We start from the raw sequence: 24,783 nt of genomic DNA, 5'->3' as shown, positions 1-24,783 counted from the left end.
TAATGAGCAAGGTTAATAAAACATAACACCTAATAACTACAATGACAGTCATTGTTTATCACCCACTGGGATAGGCATTCAGATAACAAATTCAATCCTTAATGAAATGAATTTTGTAATATCTATTCTGCAGGCATATGAACAGGCTCAGCATCATTAAACAAAATATTCAAGGGGTCAAACTCAGGAAGTGGCAAAACTGGGGGACAAGTTGAGGGTTCAGAGTCCATGTTCTTAACTCTCAAAAATACCACCAAATGGACAAATTTAAAACATTTTCATGTGCATGAAACATGTAGAAAATTCCCCCAAGCTAGCTATATAAATAATTCTGTGCATAGGTAGTTGGTTAATTACATGCAAATGTGTCTTCTACTCATACTGCTATTTTTTTTTTTTAATTACGCAATGTTGAAAGTATGGGTATTTGTTTTTTGGTCAATCAAAGACCTCCATATTTTAGAAGAGACACACAAAATTGGAGTTGTTTACAAATGAGCCTTACAAGGCAAAGAATTTTTTTTAAATGCATGGCTCAATGGAATGAGGCTATAGATGAAAAATCATGCCTCATCTCTGTTCTGAGGTAAACCCAGAGAGGCCTTTTTACAACAAACAAAAACAACTTTCTGTAATTTGCTCCTCTTTATCAGGATGTGGCACTGAGTCTAATCTGAAAAATGTCACAAAGCATCCAGCCTCCAAAATCTCCTATAAATCTGCAACTTATGCTCATTAATTTATGCCCATTTACAGAAGCCCAAGATTATATCTGGTCCAGATACACACTACACATCAGCTGAACAACAGGATCAATCTACAAGCTTGTTCTACTCAGTCTCTACAATAGCCTCTTGTTATGACTTGTGTCTAGATGTCCAGCCAAAACCTCATACAGTCATTGAGATGTATATATTTCTAAGGTGGCTGAATCGAGAGTGTGTGGTGCGGGGATCAAGGGTGTATGATTATTAAATCAGTCTACTGATTGATTTGGCATGATTGTGGCTTGTGTTAAGGGTGTGTGTGCTATGCCCACCCTAGGGCAGGTAGACTACATGAGTACGATGGACAGAAATGGTGCTAATCTGCTCTTGCTTGCCAATTTGCCATAGGCTCCTTCTCCTCTGCAATGCCCCTGTCATGCCACTTGTCTGGGAGCCAACTGATTATGAAATGAAACCTTTACAAACTGTGAGCCAAATAAACCTTTCTCCTTTAACTCTGGGTGTTGGGTGTTTTGTCTCAGCAACGAGAGAAGTAACAAAGACACCTCTATACAGAAACAAAGTGAGCAAATGTTGATGATTCAGAGATGTTTCCCTTGGACAATGCTGAAACCAGAGTTGTTTCACCTGTATGTAAAACATATTAAGGACCATTTAAAGAAAATACTCAAATATATGTGAGAATTTGTCTGAAAGAAGAAATAAAAATATAGGTTGGCAGGAGATCTGGGGCAACATACAGGAAAACATCTCCCAACAGAGCTCTATACCACTGGAGTGGGTTGCAGCATAAAAAATACAATTAGAGATCTAAAATCAGTATTATTAAAAAATTCTCACGTCAAAACCAATTGGCCCCAAGTACTGTATCTCTCGCTTGAATTACTCTAGAGACCTCCTAATGAATCTATCTAGTTTGATCTCTGCTCCCTAAATTATATTCACAACAGCATAGCTAGTATGGTCCCACTAACATGTGAATCAGTTAATGCTATTCCCTTGCTCATAAGGCTCCAATAGCTCAATCTCATTCACCTTGGCTCTCAGCTTTCTGTTCAGCTCCACTCTCCAGCTGGGGTAGTCATCATTTCCCCTGTCTGAAATCTGCTACTCCCAGAACTTCATGGCTTATTCCCTTCCTCTTTGTTCAAGTCTCTTCAAATGTTACCCAACCATTTACCACCTTTCATAAAATTCATGCCCAACCTTATTTTGGTCTCTCCTCGTTACTGCCAGGCTTTTCCCCAGAGCACAATATTTAGCATTATATGTACTTGGGTACTCTCTAGCTCCTCCAAAAGTGATAGCAATGCTGCGAGGACAGGGACTTGTGTGTGCTTTGTTCACCTCTGGATGTAGGGATCCTCCAACACTGTGGGGCATCTAGTTAGGTATTCAAAAGATATGTGTTAATTGAATGATGAAAACTGAATAAACACTTTAAAAATATCAGATTGTGTTAAATTAACAGGAACCACCAAAATAATCTAGCAATCTAATGAGACTCCATTGATTAGCTAGACAATGACAACTTATATTAAGCAAGATTTTATCACACAGAGAGCTCCTAAAGTTTTTTCCACCTTTTCTTTATTGATTATTATATGTTTACAGTGCAAAATGCTTATGTTCTTTGTGTGGCATTGGTACATGCATATAACGCATCTTAATGCCATTTTTCTACTTATGACAAATATTGGCTCCTTGCTTTACAATTTTAAAACTGTTGACTTGCTTGAATTCAAATCCAGTATTCAATTACATAAAGATTAGCTTCATCTCAGCAGGATGAGGAGAAGAAATATTGCTTTGAAAATTCCTAAGTGTTACATCTGTGATAGTCCTTTATTGACTATGGAATATTTGTTTCCATTTACAGATAAAGAAACTGACAGGTGAAAAAACAATTAGCATATCGATGACCTCCAGGTTGTCTAAACTCTAAGTTCCAAACTTCACTTCTTCACAGCCTCAAATGTTCAGTAATGTTCTTACAATGCCTAGGGCCTCAAAACAAATATCCTTAACAGGTATGCTAATTAAGCAGTTTAGTTCTAGCAACTTATCCATTTTTGTGATCTAACACCAAGTTACTATTTCCCAGACCTTGAGATCAAAACGGACACCTATTGATTACTAAAATTGCTTTCTATCACAATGATCACCACATACTCAGCTCCACAACAATACCATATCATCAAAAATTATGTGTCAACCTGATGTCTAACGCTGAAACAACCTCCAGGTAATATTTCACATGGAATCTAAGAGATCTCTATGTGTTACTCTTGGAAGTTTAAAATATCTTACAGTATTTCAGGGCACTTTCGTGCACAGTTTGGGAGATGTGAAAGTGCAATAGAGATCTTCATCTGAACCTAGTCCTTATTATGTTCTTACTCTGTCTTTGAAAGCATCAGATCCAACAAATTAATATGTTTCAATTATTAACATTTAGTGCAGAAGTAGCATTGTAGCCTCTCCTGGGTTGCTATAAGGAGAAGCTACTGTTGTCAAATGTAGGTGTCCCAGTGTCAAGGCATCGTTACTCCTACCTTACCATTTATTTTTAATACAAAGTCTTTAAATCTGTATTTCAATTATATACTTGGTCCTCATTATTAGCAGATTCCTTATTTATGATTTTGCCTCCTTATTAAAATGTATTTCTAATATCCAAAATAAATCATGGTGCTGTGTAGTTATTTCCAGACACAGGAGAGTAAAAAGTTTCCATCACCCAACACTAATGCCTTCAGCTAAAGTCAAACAACACCATCAGCTGCCTTCTTATACTTGAAACAAGTGTCCTTTCCATCATTTACATTGCGTCACATTCTTTGTCCTTTTGGTTGCTAACTTTCTGCTTAAATTAGTCCCCAAGAATAATGATGAATTGTTTATTATCTAGTGTCTTCAAATGTCAGTAGGGAAGCACGAGCCTCCACTAGCTTGGATAAGTTTTGATCCAGTAATTAGTGCCAGTGACTTTGAGATGAATGTTAGTGTATCAGTAATATATACTAAATAAATGTCTTTAAACAAAACATATGGAACAGGGGGGTTGTGTGTTGAGAAATTCATAAAAATATAACCAGAGGCTGACTGGAGCCTAATTTTCTATTTCTCCTAGGCACAATAATTCATTATTACATAATTTGGTGTTAAGAGTGAATTTATAAAACTGTTGTAATTGATAAGACTTGACTGTATACTGGCCTACCAGATACACCTGGTCATTTTCAAACTACTCTACAAGAATAACCAGAAAACTCCCATATATATGATGGACCACACAGCACCAGCTTTAGCAAGATGCACACAAAATACAGAATTGTGAAGTAGCCAAAGTGTAGACCTGAGTGAGAATTAGGGTCCTGGAAGGTGAAATGGGAACACTGAACAGCAAGCTTTATCTACTTTAGTTGGTTGCTTGGAGCTGGCCTGGACATCTCAGATACCAACATCTCCATTACGTATGTACTGATTGCTGAGAGGCAAGCTGATGGAGAATTTGACCCTTCAAGGCCCTGTCTGTATTTCCTTTTTAAAAACATTTCTTTCTTTTTCAAAGTGCAGTCAATACTTTGGGAAGGGCACAGTATGGTATGCTAGAAAATAAATGGATCTCACTGTCCAATAGTTTTTCCTGATTCTGTACAATGGAATTTTTGTGTGTAATGTACACTTAATCATATTCAGAGAAGAAACCAAGAAATTATTTATCTACAAAATGAAGCCATTTGTGTGCCAAAAGGAAGAAGTGTAAAAAGAAAAAAAAACACCGTACATTTATTTCTTCCTAAATTATAAGTGGTGAGAAGTTCGTCTGATCAAATCACTCGAAATGTTGAGATGGAGAAATGATAGTTCATGTGATGACGATATGCCATTTTATCTAAAACTGTGGGATTTTTTTTTACAGCTCATGAATAAATAAATGAATGATGGCTATAAACTTTGTCAGCCTCTCAGATAAATGGATGTCACAAAAATATGAAGGCTAACAAAGCAGAAAAATGGCAAGAGAGGGGATATGTCTTGAGGATTATAGTGGGGTTTAGTGCCAAATGCTTTGAGAACGTAACTCTCATGCTCTATTACCTTATTTTACAAGTTAGAAGGCAATGAAGGAAATGATCTAATTTGTTATGAGCTCAAAAGGTTATTCGTTCCTTCTGTGTTGTCAATCATTTTTTCTTTGTCATCTGCCCAACTTCAAAGGAATGTCTGTCTGTCACTTCCTCTACCTATTTTTTTTCTCTCTCTTTCTTTCTGTCTTTCTCTCTGTGTGTGTGTGTGTGTTTCCTCTCTCTCCCTCTCTTTTTCTTTCTCTCTCTCTGTCTCTCTCACACACACACACATACATAGGACAAACACAAATACATAGAGATTTGTGTCATTCAAAGCGTTCTAATGAAGGGGGGAAAAGACAGTCACTTCCTTCTCAAATTTCACATTCTAGAAGAAGTAGTAGACAATTAAAAATAGTGTAATAAAACAGTTGTAGGTAATTAAAAAATAGGGGCATTACTGTTGAAAGGTGAATGTGGAGAGCGAACATTTCAGTCAAGGTGGAAAGATGGTCAGACTCTTACGGTATAAAACAGTCAAGTTAAAAGCACAGGAAATTACAGTCTCCATATTCCAAATTTCAACTCCTTATTGTTAAGTAATTATAGCACGGCCTGATACAATGTATCAAATCCTATTCCCTTTAGGAATTGACCATGAGATTGTTATGAAAGAAAGACTGGTGGCTTAGAGACAACATCAGAAGGTAGTGCTTAGGTTCTCCAGTGGAGGAGGCCAGGTATTTTACTAGATAACCAATGTCAATAAAAGTAAAACATCCTTTCTGGTGGTGCCTCTGCTCCAGGCTCTGGAGCCACTTCAGAAGCACTGGGTTGTGCCCTGAATATGACTGTCAAAGGGGACTGTGTCTGAATTTCACGGCTTTAGGAACCCTAGGGAATGGAGAAAAATCTACGCTATATCTGAAATCCTTAAAGAACTTGGGATGTATTGCCCAAGGAAAGCAATACTTCAGAGATCCTTCTACAAATACCCGAGAGACTACTTAAAGACAACGAAGAAGGTGGCTTTCCTTGTACTGTAAGGTTCCTTGGTAGCTTGGCTTTGGCAAAGGATGTGCAGGTTTAGGTGCTCGAAGATTCTTCTGAGAGATTTCCTCTGTGAGCTCAGCAGACATAGGATGATCTCAGAGACAACTCAGGGTACTGCACGTGCAGATATTATCAAGGGCTGGCACCTCTGGTACACTAGCTGTTAGGCCTATGCAGCTACTGAGGGATTTAAATGTGGCTGGCGCAATATTTGAAATGATAACACTACTGATACCTTTGACAAAAGGAAATATATTAATAAGGTCATAATGAATTTCATTTGGGTCTTTTTTGTTTGCTTTTTTTTGTACCAAGAATAGAACTCAGGACTTAGTTCTTGCTAGCAGGTACCCTGTCACTGAGCTATATTCCTGGCCCTTTTGTTTGCTGTTTAATGCCTATCCTAGAACTTTTAAAATTTAAAATATGATTTCTATTATAATTACATTGAATTCAATATAACAGAAAGCAATATCACAGATGCTTCTTCTCTGCTTCAATCAGAATAACCCTAATTGTGTCTGTGCTATCAGTTACTCTTCTGCATATGTAGTTTATATGAAGAAAGAGTTCTAGGTTTAATAAAACTGTACCCTACTGTGTTAAAATGTTGTTAAGGGGGGAAATGTTAAAATGAAATATTATACAGCAATTAAATGAAATGAGGAGAGTTACGTGTTTTAGAGATAGATCAGGCATATTTTGGATGACCAAACAAATTACAAGAGGTACAGCGTGAGTTTTAAGTCAACTATAATGTGTGTCTTTGAGACTATATGTAATGACACAGGTAATGTTTCAGAAAACTCACACCTTCCTGACACCACAGCTCTGAGGTTGGGAGGCTAGTTATCTGGGTGACTGGGGGAGCTTTGATGTAAGGCTAACTAGTCTTATTCATAATGTTTGAATTACATTCATAAGGAGAAAGTAACTATCTATAATACGGTTACTATACTAACACTTCAAATCTGAGTGATCTTCATTTCCTTCCAACCCAGGATCCTCTGATCTGGTAAGAAGACAATGTAAGCCCATATAGAATGTGGCAGACTTGGCCCTAAATTATACAAAATTTAGGAAATAATAATAATTCAGGTGAGCAAAACCTTTTAGGATATTGTGTACAAATCTGGGGTTGTGGGGATCACTCATCCTTTTGTAAGTAGAAAGTCCACCTGGTCTGACTAAATAAGGAGCACAAGAACTTACCAGGTTATACCGAGTAATTTAAAAATGAAGAGGATATTAAGTGTTTGGAGTTCCTCTTGTTCGGCTCTGCGTTAAAGAGGCCTCACATACCCTGATCATGAGCACAGCCTTTCTGATGTCCCGAACACCGTCATACACCAGGCGAGAGGCATCGATGAACTCATTTTCCTCAAATGGTTGAGGGACGTTGGCACTCAGGGCTTCAATGGCAACCTCGACTTGTTCAGCAAAGCGTGGCATCACTGGCACACAAAGAGAAAAGCAGAGGGTTAAGCAGTCTTTCTTGTACTATCTTTCTTTATAGACCTCGGGCAGGGATGCGGGTCCTACGATATAGTTTGGGCTGGGCCCAGTGTAGAAGTCTTTATGCTTCTTATGTAGCAGAGGAACATGGTTTGCATAAAAGAAGATTCATGAAAGCCATCCAAGGTAGCAGGGCACAGTGTATGATAGCCTGAGTTGAATTTCATAACTACTTGTTACCAACTGAAACGGTGGCCAGTTTTCCTTAACTCTTGCAAACCTGGCTTTCTGTCTGGAATATATACAAAGATTCTGTTCCTGGATTCGGTAGGATAATGCACACAAAAATATTGAATGAAATCATCAATAAATTTTTAATATCAGAAAATATAGTCATAGCTGGTGAAACAGAAGACTTTAGCTCACATGGCTTCCAGAGAGCAGGTGAGTAATACAATCTCATACATTCTGTTTTTGTCCAGAATGCAGGGATTGCGGAGGGTTTTGCAATGGAAAATAAGCGATTCTGTAAGACTGTTAAGAGGAAACAAGCAAAACACATGATACTCAGCTGAAAGACATACAGAAAGAGATGATTAGCAAGCTCAAAGAGAAAGTGTTCCATTTCATCAGGATCACTTGATGTCAAAGAATATGCACAGGTAGTTTTTCAAAATGCTGACACCCTCTTCTTTTCACAGGGACACCTGCATACCCCATGAAGGTGTGTAGAAAATGAACACAGTGGAATACCTTGAATACATCAACGGACTACTTAGAAAACGCTACTGATTCACTGATTCTCAAAAATTATAATTCAATTTTCTCAGCTGTTATCTAGTAACAATTAATTGGCAAACAAAAGCCAAAAGCACAGTTCATTTTATTTACAAGGAAAATAAAATAGAAACATCATTCATCTATTTCCATTTGTGAACTCTTATGCCTGATTTGTCTTTATGATTATTTTCATCCTGTATGAAGATGGTAACATCCATTTTAAACCTGGTGTGAGAAACTGGCTAAATTACTTTTCTCTCTAGCATCAGAGCATGTGAGATAAAATACTCCTAGAAAAGTGTATTTCTACCCAGAAAAGTCAAATATTAAAAAAAAAAAAAAGAAGGAAAGGAAAAGGAGGTTAGAGGGACATAGAATATCAAGTTCTTCAACAGAAACTATCAAAACCAAAGCATAAATAGTGTGAATCCTTTCTGCAGGTGCAATATTATGACTTTCATTTGGGATTTTAAGCTGCATCTAGATAGAAAGAATCTGAAGAATCCTGAGCTGTACTGATGCAAATACGAATCAAATAAAATTGAGATGACTGATAAGCTATTATGCTGATTTGATCATTATGCTGTATGTACCTATTTGAAAACTTCACAGTGGGTCCTATAAATGTGCACAATGATTATACAAGGATTATAATTAAAATTACAAAAAAACTACACTTCTAAAACCAATGTGTTAAACTGATGTTTGGGTACTATAAATACATACAATGATTATATATCAATCACAAACAAAATTTTAAAAACAGCATTTCAAAAAACCAACACATTAAATTCAAGGTATTGCAAGCATCCTTTTGTATTGGGAACAAATCTTTTTGCATGATTGAAAAATATAGATAATTGAAATTGGCCTTCCTTAGCACAAAAGTATCTTTGTACTCATTTGACATTTGGAGATGGATATTTTCCTTATATAAAACTACAAATTCCCTTTGTTAAACTGAATCCTCTGAGTCGTATTAATTCTGTTCTGTTTGATGACTAAGCCACCATAACCAGGAACATCAATGATTTTACAGCTTTACATAATATAAGGTGGCACATATATGAATAGGATTGTCTGTCCCTATTGTACAACTAAAAAAGGATTAGCACACTTACACATGTAGAGAATAAATACACCTGCAAACCAATCAGAAACAAGCAGAAAAAACTGACAGGGGATTAGCACACTATGTTCATAGGAATCTGGGTTACTTATGCATATACAATAAGATGCTTGACTTCATGAATAATTGCAAAGTGACAGCGGAAACAGTGAGATATCATTTCATACCGGCAGTGGAGGTAGCCAAACAAACTAAAGCATGATAATTTTACTCAGCACATGGGGAAACGAGAACTGTTCTAACCCAGACTAAATATGTATCATTTTTGCATTTTGACAAAAAATCTTGAAAAATGAAGCTTTCCAATCCTCAACAGTAAATGGGGGAAAAAATTTAAGCTACAGGATGGCCAAATCTTAGTGGACTAGGCAGGCTGAGGAACACTACACTGGAGTCATGGAATGTATGTCTTTGTGTGTCTTTGTGGTTCTGATCAACTGTTTCTTCTTAGGTCACATATCCTAAAAGTTAAGAAGAATAAAATTATACAAAATATGAGGATAACTGCTCTCACATAATCTTCTTAATGAACGGTACCCCAGATTTATCCGACTCCTCCACCTCAGAAGGAATTACTGGGAAGCACTCACTTCAGATTCCCAGGAAGTGTACAGAGATGGACCAACCATGGGAATTTGGGGACAGCCAGTGTCATAAAGTGAGTCCAAGGTGAAAGTTTGACCGAAAAAGCAAAACAAACTAAGATCATTTTTGAGAAATTTGAAAACACAGAGTAGTGTGCATAATTAAAACAGGTTCTTGTATTCTGAGAGGACATAATGGACTGAGTTAAATACAGTATTTACCTCTGAGGTAGAAATACAGTATTTACACTCTGAGGTGCTGGGAGGCATCTGTTTTACTAGTCTCTGCTACTTTTGTATCTTCAAAGTATTTTACAGTTCAAAAATTTATGTACTTATAATTCAAATACTTAGTAAAATTATTCTCAGAAGTGAACAATAGGCTGGGAAATAGGGCTCAGAAATGTTCTGTCACATGGACTGGACAGACACCGATTTGCTCAATAGCATTAAGCAGAGAAGTTCTTTAGAAATTCCATGATCAGGTGCTTAGCAGTCTACCTTAATAAAGGTCAGCTGGAGAGCTGAGTTAGGCTGCATCTTCTCCTCCCCACACCCCACCCCCAAGCACATCCCTCCATCTGCTGTAAGGCCCTGTGAGTGTAAAGGGGTACAGAAGGGATACTGGTGTGCTGTATCTGCACAAGGTTACCCTAAAAAAAAAATGAAAGTGAACAGCAATTAGTGACAGGAGATCTTGCTGCAGTCACTTGGTGACCTGTTCTAGACTCAAGGGAGAGAGAGGAAAAGTAAAACCTGTAGCATTTTCTTGAGAGGTGGGCTGCAACCTGGAATTTGGGGGTAGCTGTTCTATTTGTGGCAGCCGGGACCTCCTTTGCGAGGCTGGATGGGAGAGCATTGGTGTGAACAACATTGTTACTGACCTGCCCTTGTCAGTGAGGATGGAAATCAGGCCCTCTTAGGAAGATATTGGAATGTAAATAACGTCAAGGTTTTAAAAGCAGTGTGGGGAAAATGGTAAAGAGGTTATTTTCTATGCTCTGCTCATAAGCGCTGTCAGTGCTTATGTGTATAGGACTGTGCCCGTGCCAACACTCCTGAACCAGCCTGGCTTTGCTCTTCACATCGTGACTCACTTTCCTGATTTAGTTTTATCCTGTTTTGTTTTTCTAAGAGTAGTAAGTCAGAAAAACAAATGTGCATTTAAAAAATCGTGTAGCTTAGAAGAACCTAACGTACAAGTTTATTTTTTTAATTTTTTTTTCTTTTTCTCTTTTTATCGGTACTGGGGATCAAACTAACGATCGCCTGCTTGCAAGGCGGGTGCTTATGCCACTGAGCTAAATCCCCAGCCCCTAATGTACAAGTTTAACTGTGAACTATTCTATCATTGTCTGATTCTGAAATATTAAACACCCTAGTTGTAATACTGAGACAGAAAAAGTTTCAGACTATTTCAAATATGACACTGTTCAGTTTCTCGCTAATTAGGACAAAACATAGCTTTGTTTTTGCAATTTGCACATTATGTATTAAAAGGGTTTCTGATATCAGATTATACAAATAGAAGCTTCTTTCTATTTTCTGAATCACATCCAAAAAAAATAGACACTGCTTTTCCATTATTTATCAGAAATGCTGAATTACTCTTAAAAGCTCACCCTGAACAGGTGATCCAAGTGGAGAATACACTTTTAAATTCTAGTTGTACTTCTAATTGCATACTGCACACTAGGCCACCAAAAAAAATGATAATACAAGAGTAATAAAATCAGTGTTAAGTATGCATATAAAAACCAAGGTCACATAATTCTAGAGCTGATGGAGATCCTAAACCATAGGTGAGGAAGTGATGGAACAAATTCTCCTCAGAGACATAGGGGTAAGGTTTCATGGCACAGCGTGAGTTAGTTAAATGAATGAGAAGCTCTGCAAAAGGGCAAAAAAGGACCTCTCACAACCATCAGGTACAGTCCAAGGTTAACCAGAGATTGAGCCAAACAGCCAGCCAAGCCCACTGCCTCTGAGCCACTTTGGACAGTCAATGCTTCCCTACAGTGTAGAGGGAACTGTAGCACCTCTTCAACAAGATAGAAACCATGTATCTTATGACACTGTAACCATGTGAAACTTAGCTACAATTTCTCTCTCTGTGTGCCACTGTTTCTATATACATTCAAATGTTTTCCATTAAACTGAATTATGACTATACCTCCAAATATGATAGGGGAACAAAGTGTATCATTCCAACATGTCCATGAAGAACTTATTCTGTCATTCTGAAATACACTTCTTTCTCTTTGGTCCTGTGAAGGAAGTGTATCAGTCTTCAATTTCCAGTATTTAAATTAACTGCCTATCATGTAGCCTTCTTTAATCCCTAAAATCACAAATCATATTTGTTTTCAATTTGTAGCATCCTAAACATACACACACCATTGCAGACTTGGAACATTATGCTGGATTGTTCTCTGGTATTTGTGTGTGTTAACTGTTTACATATGAGTCATTTTTAGGAAAAACCCATATATTCTTCTTTCTTTGCCTCTTATGCCCTCTTCATGCTCTGTCACAGAGAAAAATGATAAATAAAAGTAAAAATGAAAGTGGAAGAATGGAATGAAGGGAAGAATCTGTTGATCACTGACCATGCCAGGAACAAAATGAGTAGAACTGTGTTTCTCATTCTCTCTTTTTCAAATCATCACTCCATGTTGTCACAGCAATTTATCAGTTTCATAAGTTTCTAAGGAAATTATTAGTGGACATTCTAGGTTTACTCTTTGGGGATGTTTCAGAAGTCTGAGCCTGAGATCACTGAATCGCTAAGCCTCTTTGGCAAAAGCTTCACCACTGAGCAAAGGGAAAGACTCAGAATTGCATCCATGATTAGACAATGTATTAGAACTGGAATGGAAATGTGGTTCATTCCAGCTCGGGAATTACTACAGCACTATTGCCCACATTGCAGAAATTGAGCTTTGCAGTAAGTCACCTTAGCTAAAGTAGTAGGTGTTATCAGAGTAAATGGGGTTAATTAATCTGAGGGAACTCTGAGATGATTCCCAGTATCCCTAACACCAGTAATGACAAAATTCTTAGAGACCAAGTGCCCAAACTACAACCTAAAACCCACTTACTTATTGCGAAGTGCAACACTGATATTAAACCTTAATACTAAGATTCTGGTTTAGGGAAAAAAAATCTATTATCCAGTTCTTGGGTGCTGGGGCAACTTGGCTTGCATGTCAAAAGAGAGAGCGCAGAATACCTAATATAGCACCTGTTTCATAGTTTGCCACCAGTACCCTACACCACAAAGTGGCTACTTGATATTGTTCCTATAGATAAAGCCCCTTTTCTCTAAAATAGCTTTTAGCTGATATTGTCAAGGATTAAGGCAGATAGCCCCTAGTAGTAGAGGAGAGGTGAAGAGATAGTAACTAACAGGATGATATAAACCACTGAGGATGTAAGTTTGCCCAAAGGGAAGTCTGACTGGCTTTTATAAGGTGCTAGATGCATCTTGATATTTCTGAACACTCTTGAAGCACAGTCGGTTGTAAAGAATATGTTTGAGCCAAGTCACAGTCGTTGTAGAAGTGGGAGCTGATCCAACACGATTTAGTGACACACCTGTACACTTCAAAAACAAAGAAAGATACTCTATAGATGCTTTCCATAATTCTATGTTAGTTTAGTAATTTTAGCAAATAACTCCATGCTCATGAGTTATTAGATGGTGTTAAAAGTCCAATTTTTCCTTCATAAGAAGGTCTTTCAGAATCTTGAGTTCCTAACCTTTGCAGGGACACTTGAATGAGAGGTTTACCTACTAGACATAAAGTAATCAAATGGGCATATACAACTGCCTCTTGAATACTACTTCATTTTTCTATGTAATGACAGAATCATGTCCTCCACTAGATGTAGATATACATCCCCTACAAGGTATAAGGGTGAGTGAAGTCTTGAAGCCAAGAGTTCCTGTACTGCCCAGACTCTTCATTTTGACCCTGAATTTACACATGCACCCTAACACTTGGTGTACCTTTCTTTGCAGCTAGATATGTATTTTCTGAGATTAGGAAATTAACACTTGAACTCTACACCTAAGCAAATGCAATTTTTTTCTAACAATGGCATTACTTTCCTTGATGTGCACGTTGTGATCTTTCACATATGTATCATTTTCCAATCTTATTTGTTTATGCAGTTTCCTTAATCTGTCTGCTTCTGCTTCAATACGCTGCTCCAAGGACCTCGAGTCAATCTTAGTCTTTTCTTCTGTAGTCTCTAGCTTCGCTAACATTTTTCTTCTCTTGTTTTGCCCTCTGTTGGCCAATCCTGCGTGGATCTATCTTGACTCAATATTTTTTTTGTGTTCTGGAAACCACTGCATAAGGAAATCAGTTCATGAAACCAAACACATTCTTTTGTAGTTCATTTTGCCATATTTGTCTATGCAGTTCAATATTTTTTCCTGAATATACTACTCATCACCATCATTGTGCCTCCCAACTTTAACAATGAAAAATCTACACGGTGGTAAGACAGGTTCTGCAATGTCCAGGAAAGAGGTCACTTTCCTGGTAAAAATGTCTTTGCATTAATTCCCTCACCTGAATATAAGCTGGTACTAGCAACTGTCTTCTCATTGACAGAATATGGCCAAAGATAGTATGTCTTTTTGTGATAAAGTTATAAAATGGGTTGGGTTTCAGGCTTCTTTGAGCTTTTCTCTTTCCTCTCTCTCTCTTTCTCTCTCTCTCTCTCTCTCTCTCTCTCTCTCTCTCTCTCTCTCTCGGTTGCTTACTATGAATAAAACCACTGCTCTATGGAAAAATTCACATAGCATGTAACATAGAGGTTTCTGGCGAACACTCAAGAAAGAACTGGGACCTTCAGTCCAAACAACAAAGTGAGGTCTTCCATAGCACATGAGTATCCAGAAGTGAAATTTTCATTTTGATCCTCAAAATGACTAAAGCTCTGACCACCATCCTGACTACAGCCTTGTGGAAGGTCAGGAGCTAAGCCACTGTGAGATTTCTGGCCCACAGAAACTGAAGTAATTAATGTGATGTTAAGATGTCGCACTTGGAGTGTTTATTACATAGAAATAGATAATTAATATACTATTTTATGCCAGCAATAAACAATAAGCTATCTGTTTTAGTTCCCTTTTTCTCATTGTTGAAACAAAATATGCAACACCCAAATTTAAAGGAAAGAAAGGTTTGTTTTGCTCATTGTTTTTAGAAGTTTCAGTCCATAATTGGCTTATTCCAAGTCAAGGTGCCAAGGCATACCAACATTGCAGAGGAAAAAAATAGTTCATGGCAGGCAAAAGATAAAAAAGCAAGCAAGAGATGACCACAGCTCTTTCCATTCCTTATATCTTATCCAGGCTGCTTAGGGTGGGTAGCACTCACAAGCCGAATCCGAGGGCCCTTGGGCCTAGCACTGTACTATGAACCAATTCCAGCCATATATAGTCTAGATTCAGCCACCTCTGAGAAAGCCGTATCTATGATAGCCTTTGGGGGACATCCAGACACAAGCTATAACACTCTCAGAAAGATATTATCAAGATACAATAAAATATCAATTGTAACAACAATTCTAGGTCTAGTTTTATGGTATATTTATTTGTTCTAAAAATCTTAATATTTGATTTCACACAACTTAACAAAGTGGAGCTGCAGTTTGCTCAGTGTAAAACAGGAAAAAATGACAGTTATCCTACAAGTTTCACATGAAGTCTAGAAATAATACATTCAAAAAATTTATTACCACTTAAGTGTGGTGGCACTTAAGTGTGAGCCTGTGTCTAAGCTGCTTGAAAAGCTGAGCCAGAAAGATAAGTTGTGTGTACGAGTTTGAGACCAGCCTAGGCAAAGCAAGACTCAATAAAAAATAATAAAATTACTCAATTTGATAACAAATCTAGACAGTGCTTTAAGAATCAGAAATGGAGTAGAAAATAATATAGACATGTTTCTGCCTTTGAAGAACTTAAGAAAAAGACCTGGGATGTGTTTAAGAAGATTATCATGGTGCCTGGAGCCTAAGGATTCAAATAAATAATTCTTTCACTCATTTTTACACTACATCTCTCCATATCTACCCATCCACGCACTTTTTATTTGATCAAAGCAGGGAAATCTGCCAGGATCCTTTAGATGGGACTTGAAGGTACAACTGCAATGTCTCATCCCCCAAAAGGCAGGCTTTCTGGAGTATAATGAACTAAACTGAAAATAGTGTATCAGTAAGTGGCAATTCTCCACAATGTGAGGACCTGGTACAGTTTAGTTTGAACACTGAGTTTTCTCCAGCTTAATGCCCTTCTCTCTCCTCTGCAGGACCATGTCATCCCTGTGACAGTGTTGTAGTTTTAATAAGGAACATTCTATGCCATCTACCCTCAGGACAAGATTGGATGAATTTATTCCCGTAACTGTCCTTTTAATCTTGATTGCTAAAAAAGGCCAATGTTAAACACTGTGTTCTATTCTGACTTCATTGATCCATGATGAAAGAGAATCTTTAAAGTCAGGACTCTATGGAAAAGGTGGTTACAAAGTTAAAAAAAAGATTCAAACTCAGTTTGTCCAGATCAAATAAAACACTTTCCAATAAGCCTCCCAGCCTATGCTAATTTTCTTGTGAGACTATTTTTTCTACCTCAAACTTATACCACTTAAATTCTTTTACATTATTTTAGGTGCTAGAATTAAAATTTTGAGTAAAGCATGTTCAAATGATTTTAAAACATGTTCCAGAGGCAGTCTAGAAATACAATGCACACTTGCTTTAAATTTAAATCTGCCTCTGTCTACACCAATGATATTCTGACTTTCATTGCGTTCTTCCTTGACATTGCTTCCCTGGTTTGGAAGATGCTGATCAATGGACTTCAAATGTAAGGGCTGAAATAGCCCAACTGCTTCTGCTCCTTCTTCCCTCCTGATGACTTGCTGACTATAGTCACCTCTCTGGTCACAGCAAAGACTCCCCAGGTACCCCTGTTTCTTCATTCTCACTTGCATGCCTGTTCTTGAGTATTCTTGTGTTTGCATCAGTCATCTGTTCTCTCTGTGGGAGTTCCCACAGGCTACCATTTTCATAAATTCAAGTTTGAAAAATCATAATGTACATCTCAAACATCAAAATCAAATTTAGGCTCCGGAAGGCCATACATTACCCATGAGCCGAATTGTTTGATAAAAGATGAAAAAGAACTGTCTGGAAGGAGAGGTGGGAAGCAACCCTAAATTCCACTCACGGTAACTACCCTGAGAGAAGCAGGGAGCATCCATCTGCTCTTGTCTAGACACAAATTCCTGTCCCCAGGAAAGAAACTGCTTGCTTGGAAGGTTTTCTTACAGTTTAAAATAAACATTTCAAAAATAATCACAAATGGATTTCAAGTTAAGAGGAAAGGATGGCACATTTAATTCTGAAACTTGAGGACTGAATAAAAAATTGAATATGATGCTTTATTTAGTTCACAGTGTTTGTCAAAACCTAGCTTGATAAATACAGTTTCATCTGGCATCAGTGTGGTTTAAATACTTAGATTGCATTAAGATGTAGTAAAACACTTGCTAAGAATTCCTTACATGATTCAAAAGATTCTGATTTTGATCATTAGGTATGTAATTTTTAAAAGGTGATCAACTCTCTCAAAACAAGTAACTGTATCATTATGTGTTTAGTTCCTACTGATAAACAATTTTGACCTTCAACTCTTATTAATACTGGAGAAATGAAGAGTGCCTTGGAATTCAAAGAGTTAAAGTTTAATGAAAACACACATACATGGGTAGAAATATATGAAGAAGATAAATAGACTGCAGGAAAATATGTACATCCATTAATATGGTAATGAATAAATGTTAGCACACAGAATGTGGAGTAGAACATGTGGCAGGATCCAGTTGAGTGGCAAGTAAAGAGATCAGTGGCAAAGAGGTGTCATTGGGTGGTGTGGCATTGCCCCCTCTATGCAGAAGATAGATGATAGGGCCAAACTACTGCCTCAGTTTGCACACGTTTAATACATCCCGGCCGCTCACTTCAGCGTGTAGCAAACAACACTGACCCTGCAGATGGAACATGCTTGTGTACTGTCACTGTCACTCCTGTCCTCATTGGTGCTGGCATCCTGGAAGTGACTAAGCAGCACTATGTCCTTTGCAGTTCCCAGGATTCTAAGCCCATGCTGTGATTCATGTAGACTTGCAGGCTCATGTGCTTTTGATTTTCCTATGACAAATGGTCACCAGAAAAGTGGTCTTAGTTCTTCTATTTTGCTTTCAATTTATGAGACATAAATGCGTATTTGTGAATGTTCCTGCAGCCACTCTACTTCCCTTCACCTCTGGGTTATTGTTAGGCTAAAATTGTTTATCTTGTCTTCCAGATCTATTTCTGGGGTGGTTTTTCAGTCACCATTCGAAGTGAACTGCACATATCTGAAACATAACAGGATGTATCATCACAAATAGGCCAGTGTGTAGAAAACATTTTCATGTTTCTACCTGAGTAGGGATATTTTTCTTTGACCTTTTCTTTTCTTTTCTCTTCTCTTCTTTTCTTTCTTTCCTTCTTTTGAGATCATGGTGTGTTACTGAGCCTGAACTTAGGGGCTCAAGTGATTCTCATGCTTCATCCTCCCAAGTAGCGGGGAATATAGGCATAGTCACTCATGAGGCTATGGTTAGTGATTTCTAAGCAAAACTTAGTAATGACTTGGTTCAAAAAATGATACAGCAGCTGTCCTAAGTTAGTTACATCATCAAGAGTGATTTACCTCCAAGGAGGTACATGTTTACTTCTCACAATGGGGTAAAACAGAAAGCTACATGCATAATCATATATGTCCTAAGATGCTATAGCAATTTAGAACCTTTGCTGCAGGGAATTTACTTACCTAAGGGTCAAAGGTTCCTCTCCTACTCTTTGGAGGTAAGGGGGCAGCTGAGCACCAGCTACTGTATCAGATCTCAGATTTATAATTCTGTGGTTCCTCTCCTGTGATGCAGACCTGCTGTGTATATTCAGAATCTGTGTGCCTACATCACACTGTCCTCAGAGGGAAGGCAGAGTGTGGAGCACTGGTGGTGTTTATTAGCAACAAGTTTATTCCAAGCTAGAAAACTTACATTTGTTGTGGGGCTAAAGTTAAAAATATAGATATTTTAATAAGGTAATCCACTACATATGTATGATATGTATAGTAGTATACAAGTATCAATCACTCAAAATAAAGCCACTGAGAGAGACTTGTGTGGTGGCACACACTTAGAATCCCAGCAATATGTGAAGCTGAGACAGGAGGATGGCAATTTTGACCCAGCCCAAGCAATTCAGTAAAACTGTGTCTCAAAATTTTAAAATAAAATAAAATACACTAGTACAAATGCTCTGGGTTCAATCCCCAGTACCACGCCCACACAAAAAGAGAGACAAAATATATATTGTGTGTGTAAGCACTGCTAAGTGACTGAAATTGTCTCCTTATTCTTTTTCATTTCTAACTTTCTACCACCATGAATATCAAAGCTATCAACAGAGTAAGACATTTCCTACACATCACCACCATTTCGACCTTTCAGAGGGAAATAAAATACTTTACCCTAGTAGTAAGGATTATATTAAAATACATTTAAAATATATTAGGATATCTAGGCCAAGCAAGCTCAGTCATTACAGTTTCTGAGGAAATTCATTACTTTCATAATCTAATTTCAAGGTCAGTCATGGAGAAGTGACTTCAGCCGTAATAGTCCTTCCTATCTGGAATGCCTAATATTTTATATTTCCAACCAGCTGCCCATGTTACCGTCTTCAATATTATTTCCTTGCTTGTCCTCCTCTCCTTCAGCAATGCAACCACAGTATAAGGCAGATTGCTAAATGTCCCCAATCATGGTTAAAAGCTCTCCCACAGAACCAGTCCAAGTTGAGAGAGCACCTGCCAAAGAACCAATTGGATTGTTCCACTTTTATATATAGAAAGCAAGAGGCAAATAAATCTTTCTGGGTATCTCAGAATCTTGGGTTTGGAGCCTGAGGCTGCTTACGGATATGTGCTCTACTGGGGTAAAGTATAAATCATACAAAATCATATCCTAAATATGAAATCATATCCTAAGTAGGATTTAAATATGATTCATATTTAGGGTCCTCACATCATACAAAACCATATCTTACATGTGATTTTAAATGATATTTAAATCATATTAAATCATACAAAAACATTAGGATATAGTTTTCTATGACTTAGTCGGTGTACCACATAAAATGCGACACACAGGATCACACCATTCTAGGCTGTGGATACGTACAGGGACACCTTCTTGATTACAAGCAGGCCTGTAGCACTGAGAAGGGCACACAGAGTATCAAAAGTCTGGCAAAATTCTCTGTTGTCTCAAAGCCACGAGTTAGATGCGTTTTTTTTTTTTTTTTGAGTCAGATATTAATGGCTAGATCAGTTCAATAAACAGATGCTGAGAGGGAGGAGGAGGAAATGGAGAATATTACCAGGAAGAAAGTGGGAGCAATGTGAATGTATTTTCCCAGGAGAATAATGAGGCCCCAGTGCAGACGGAGCAGACAGTTCTACAGAGGATTTGCCATGCCAGTTACCGTCCTGTTCAGTGCAGTCCCTGGGAAGCCAGGAGCAGAGCTGTGCATAATCCAAGACAATGACAACGACCACTCTGTAGTGATACAGCGTCAGATAATACAGGAGAAAACCGAGTCCCAGAGGAATTAACTAATTTGTGTAAGATTAATGCCAGTTGGTAGCCGTCAAGTGATTCATTCTTCTCTTTTTTGTCCTTTATTCATCACACTGCACTGAACTGGCCTAGATGTTCCTTCAATATTATTTACATCTGCTGGTCAGCTTACATTTTCTATGCAAAGCATAAAGAAGCAATGCCAAAATTCTCTTTTTGTTCTCTTGAAACTTTAGGTTACAGCGTAGGGAAGCGAAAATTATACCATCTGTTTAATCTGTGTGTTATCCAAAATGATAAAATTTTAATATCTTCATCCAAAGCTATCCAGAACATAGAACCCTCATTTAAAAGCAACTTCTAAATTTCTTCTTCTTGTTCCTGATCTATTGTCATCTCTGAAGAAATATCTGGCAGAATCTCAAGACTTTCTCTACCCAGTCACATTCATGTCAGGAACTTGCATCTGCTATCAAATGTATAAAAATGACATTTCAATATAATTCACTCAGTGATAGGTCACTCTATGTATATCTAAACATGACATCACAGGGAGTCCTTCTGCCCTCTCAGCCTCCTACATCAAGCTGACTTTGTAAATGAGGTATCTGAAGATGAGTTTGGTCAAGCGTGGACTTACTGCCAAGCTGTTGGCAATTTGTTATAATTCGGCTTTTATTGAAGGTCCCATCAAATATGCCGTGTAAGTATTTAATGGGTCTGCTGTAAATTCATTTTATTGTGCTTTCATCAGCCTAGATTAGTTTCATGAGAAGTAAATAGGTAATATTTTTTATTTAATACCGCCCTATAATTTTAGTATATGAGTGATTCACTAAAGTATTTTTTAAACTTAATTCAGCATTCATAATAACACCAAAAATAGCACTCTTAACTCAGACATTTTCTTTACTGGGGAAGGGAAACCTTTCTTGGCAAATAAAACCACAGGTGGTTGTGGTTTGGGTACCTGTCTGTTTCACAGAGTTCAGCTCAGGCAGGCATATCCCTACCATAGCCTAGAACTGCAGGCATTCCCCAGGTGCACACAGGCTGGCCTGTGTTTGTGACCTGCTTTACTGAGGCTTAGGAAACACCCTGTCTTTTTACACTTCTTTGTGACTTAGTCCTGTATCACACCTGCACCACACTCTATGATTTTGCCCTGTTCAAACTTGTCTGTATTGGGAGATACTTCTTTACCTCAGAGTAGTAATTCACCATGGTGTTATTTTGCCCACCCATAGTGAACCAAGATTATCTGGCAATGTCTAAAGATATTTCTGGTTAACAGAATTCAGGATGAGGGAGGAGGCACTGCAAGCATTTAGTGGGCAAACACTAGAGATGCTGGTAAGCGTGCTGCAAAGCACAGGGCGGATCCAGACACCAAACTCCAGGAAAGAATCACCCAGGCACCAGTGTCAGTACAGAGGTCAGAAGCTTCTCACTAAGCTCTTGGATCTAACAACTCGGATTTGAAAACAAACAACAAAGAAAAAAAAAAAAAGACAGAATCTACTATGTGTGACAGGCAGAAAACACAAAAAAATAAACATCATAATTTATTTTTTCCTCCTCATATATTCTCTGCCATCTGCCTCTTCTTAACATTACTCTTCTATATTTTGCTTATAATAAAATGTACTCTCACAAGCTGGGAATGTATCTCAGTGACACAGCACCTGCCTAGCAAACTTGAGGCTCTGAGTTCAATTCTCGGTACTGCCTTCCAGCTACCCAAAAAAAAAAAAAAAAAAAAAAAAAAAAAAAAAAAAAAAGTGCTTTCAGGATAAAATCTGATACATTCATAGAAAAATAACTGATTCAATATGGCAGTAAAATTTTTTTTAAAAATACAAAATATTAATTCGTAGAAATTTTGGCATCAGTGATATTCATATTAGTTATTAGTTTTTATTTTGAGGTTATCTGTCTCTCTAGTACAGATACTGACTGATATAATTGATTAACTTCAGACAGTATATATAACCAGAAGAAACTTGTCCATTGTCATGGTTTATATCCGTGGCCCCCAGGCCTCATGAGTTTGCATTATGCATTTGTGATTGGTTCATTATCTGAGTGCTTGGATTGATGGTGTCAGTGCTATACCCATCCAGGGATGGAGCCAGCATACAATGTAATGGCAGGAAGAAGGTGTGTCTCTCTCTCTCTCACTGGTTTCTGCTTTGCTGTTTGCAGCTGCCATGAACTGCGGCCCTGCCATGCCATCCTGTTTTAGAGCCAACTGAGTATGGGCTGAAATCTCCAAAAGCTGTAAGAAATAAACCTTTCCTTTCCCAACTTTGGTCATCAGGTGTTTGTCTCAGCAAGGAGTAAAAAGTAACTGAGACATACATCCGTAATCATAGCATCAATCCTACGGTCTTTCTTCAACTCTATGTGTATTGTCTATACACGCACAATACCCAGTTTAATTAGCAGTCAGTTAACAGCTAACATTTTTGCTCTTATTAAAAATATAGCTTTCCTGTTTAACAAAGAAAAGAGCTACTGGATACAGAGGGAAAATCTCTGCATGTTTTTATTTGTTCTCACCCCAGTAAGATGCACTTCTCCTTACATGGATTTCTATAACTTCCACTGCAGTTTTGCATAAGCAGTCTGTTTTAATCTCTCCTATTTGGTTACTTTCCTAGTTGCCTTCAGTATATCTTGAAACATAGAATCTAAATGTCTTTTTCATATACTCCATTCAATTAGGAACTAGATGAGAGCATTAAAATAAGCAAGAGCCTAAGAGAAGTCCCCAGAATGCTGGATCACTAAGAGAAAGACTTGACATAAGAGTTTTAAATGGTTTGACATGAATAAGTGAAAGCTAAATCTTGAACAATCCAAAAAGGGTCACTCTGTTTCACTGATTATTTTTTAAATAAAAAAGCAACTAAAAAGTGATTTGCATTTGTAAACTTTGGATGCAAAGTATATTAATATTCCATCAACTAAGCCCTTGACTTTAAGTTCATTTCGATCCAAAGAGTACAACTTTGTTATTAAAGCAAAAACAAACAAAAATATTTTAAAAATCCCAAGTACTGCCTGAATATTCATTTCTTATTAGTAAACATATGCAGTACATAATGACCACTATATTCGTGGAGGATTTATACATGTACAGAACGTATCTTAATTTTTTTGTACTTGTCTCCTTCTCCTCCCCTTTCTTAGCCCATCTTCCTCTCTCTATTTACAAAAACTTGAGTTTTTATGAACCTGAAGTCATATGCAAATTGACAATACTGTGTGAATCTTTTCATTTACCATATTTACTCCCATCCCACCAACTGGCAAGAGCTGAGTGCCATTTCCGTGACTTCTGTCCTTTTCCGATAACTTTTGATCCAGGGTCAGCTTCAGGCAAGTGCTATTGTATGTTACACCATGAGAAACTGAGACTTGGTAAGAGACTAGAGAGCTAAGAAGACCACAGGCAAGAAGTATAAGAATGTGGGACAGTGTCCTTGTAAGTGGAAAAAGGGTCTCTAAAATGCCAGTCTCTGAATTCTTTCAAGTGAGAAAAGAAATACTGTATGACCTGCTTTGTGTTGCTTTACTAAAGAAAAGTACAAAACACTTTGAAAGTAACTTGTGCTAAATTCCAGCCAATTAGAATGCAGATGTATGATCACTCTTATTGTTATTTTGTCTCTAAGTCTGTTAGGACCCTCAAGAGCAATAATCAGGATGCACTCTTTTATTATATGATACTACAGTCCTTCTTTACAAACTTTATTATATGATATGATATCATATCATATTATATATTATATGATATTATATGATACTACAGTCTTTCTTTACAAACTTCAGACCATTGCCTACATTTAAAAGTTTTCTTTATCCCACTTCCACACTAACAAATATCTGTAGAGGTCTTGTAAATAATATTTCCTTACAGAAGGAAACATTTCTACTAACTTGTTTTATGATATTCTCTATGGCCTTTCAGAGACACCTATGTTTAAAATGGCTAGTGATCTTCAACAAAACCAGCTGAGAAGCATCACAGTGAGAACTGAGGGAAAAGTCATCTCTCTGAACACAGAAGGCACAATTCATTACTCATTTACTGCCCTAATAAGAGAGTTAAGGTCTCTCTTTTCTGTCTTCCTCGTATCCCTCTGTTTTTAAGTGTTCTTTTTATTTTCAGCCTGACACACACATAAACAAATAAATAAAGCATGAGGTAATTATGTGTCTAATGTCAAAGGATGTTAGTCAAGCACAAAACTATAA

At 37.4% G+C, this 24,783-nt stretch overlaps 1 protein-coding gene across 3 annotated transcripts in view; it reads right to left on the bottom strand.

Moving 5' to 3' along the window:
- Positions 1–24,783, bottom strand: part of Ctnna2 (catenin alpha 2) — a 1,046,977-nt gene that overhangs the window by 65,623 nt on the left and 956,571 nt on the right. For all 3 annotated transcript variants that reach the window (XM_063229641.1, XM_063229642.1, XM_063229644.1), the window contains one exon: positions 7,157–7,308. In XM_063229641.1, the coding sequence (XP_063085711.1) occupies positions 7,157–7,308 (152 nt within the window). The remainder of the gene's footprint in view (positions 1–7,156; positions 7,309–24,783) is intronic.

Source organism: Cavia porcellus, unplaced genomic scaffold (assembly GCF_034190915.1).
Source record: "Cavia porcellus strain 051 isolate PalLab524CR breed Dunkin Hartley unplaced genomic scaffold, mCavPor4.1 scaffold_18, whole genome shotgun sequence".
Taxonomy (NCBI): Eukaryota; Metazoa; Chordata; class Mammalia; order Rodentia; family Caviidae; genus Cavia; species Cavia porcellus.
The sequence above is the reverse complement of the archived record's forward strand: the minus strand, read 5'-3'. Positions and strand labels throughout refer to the sequence as shown.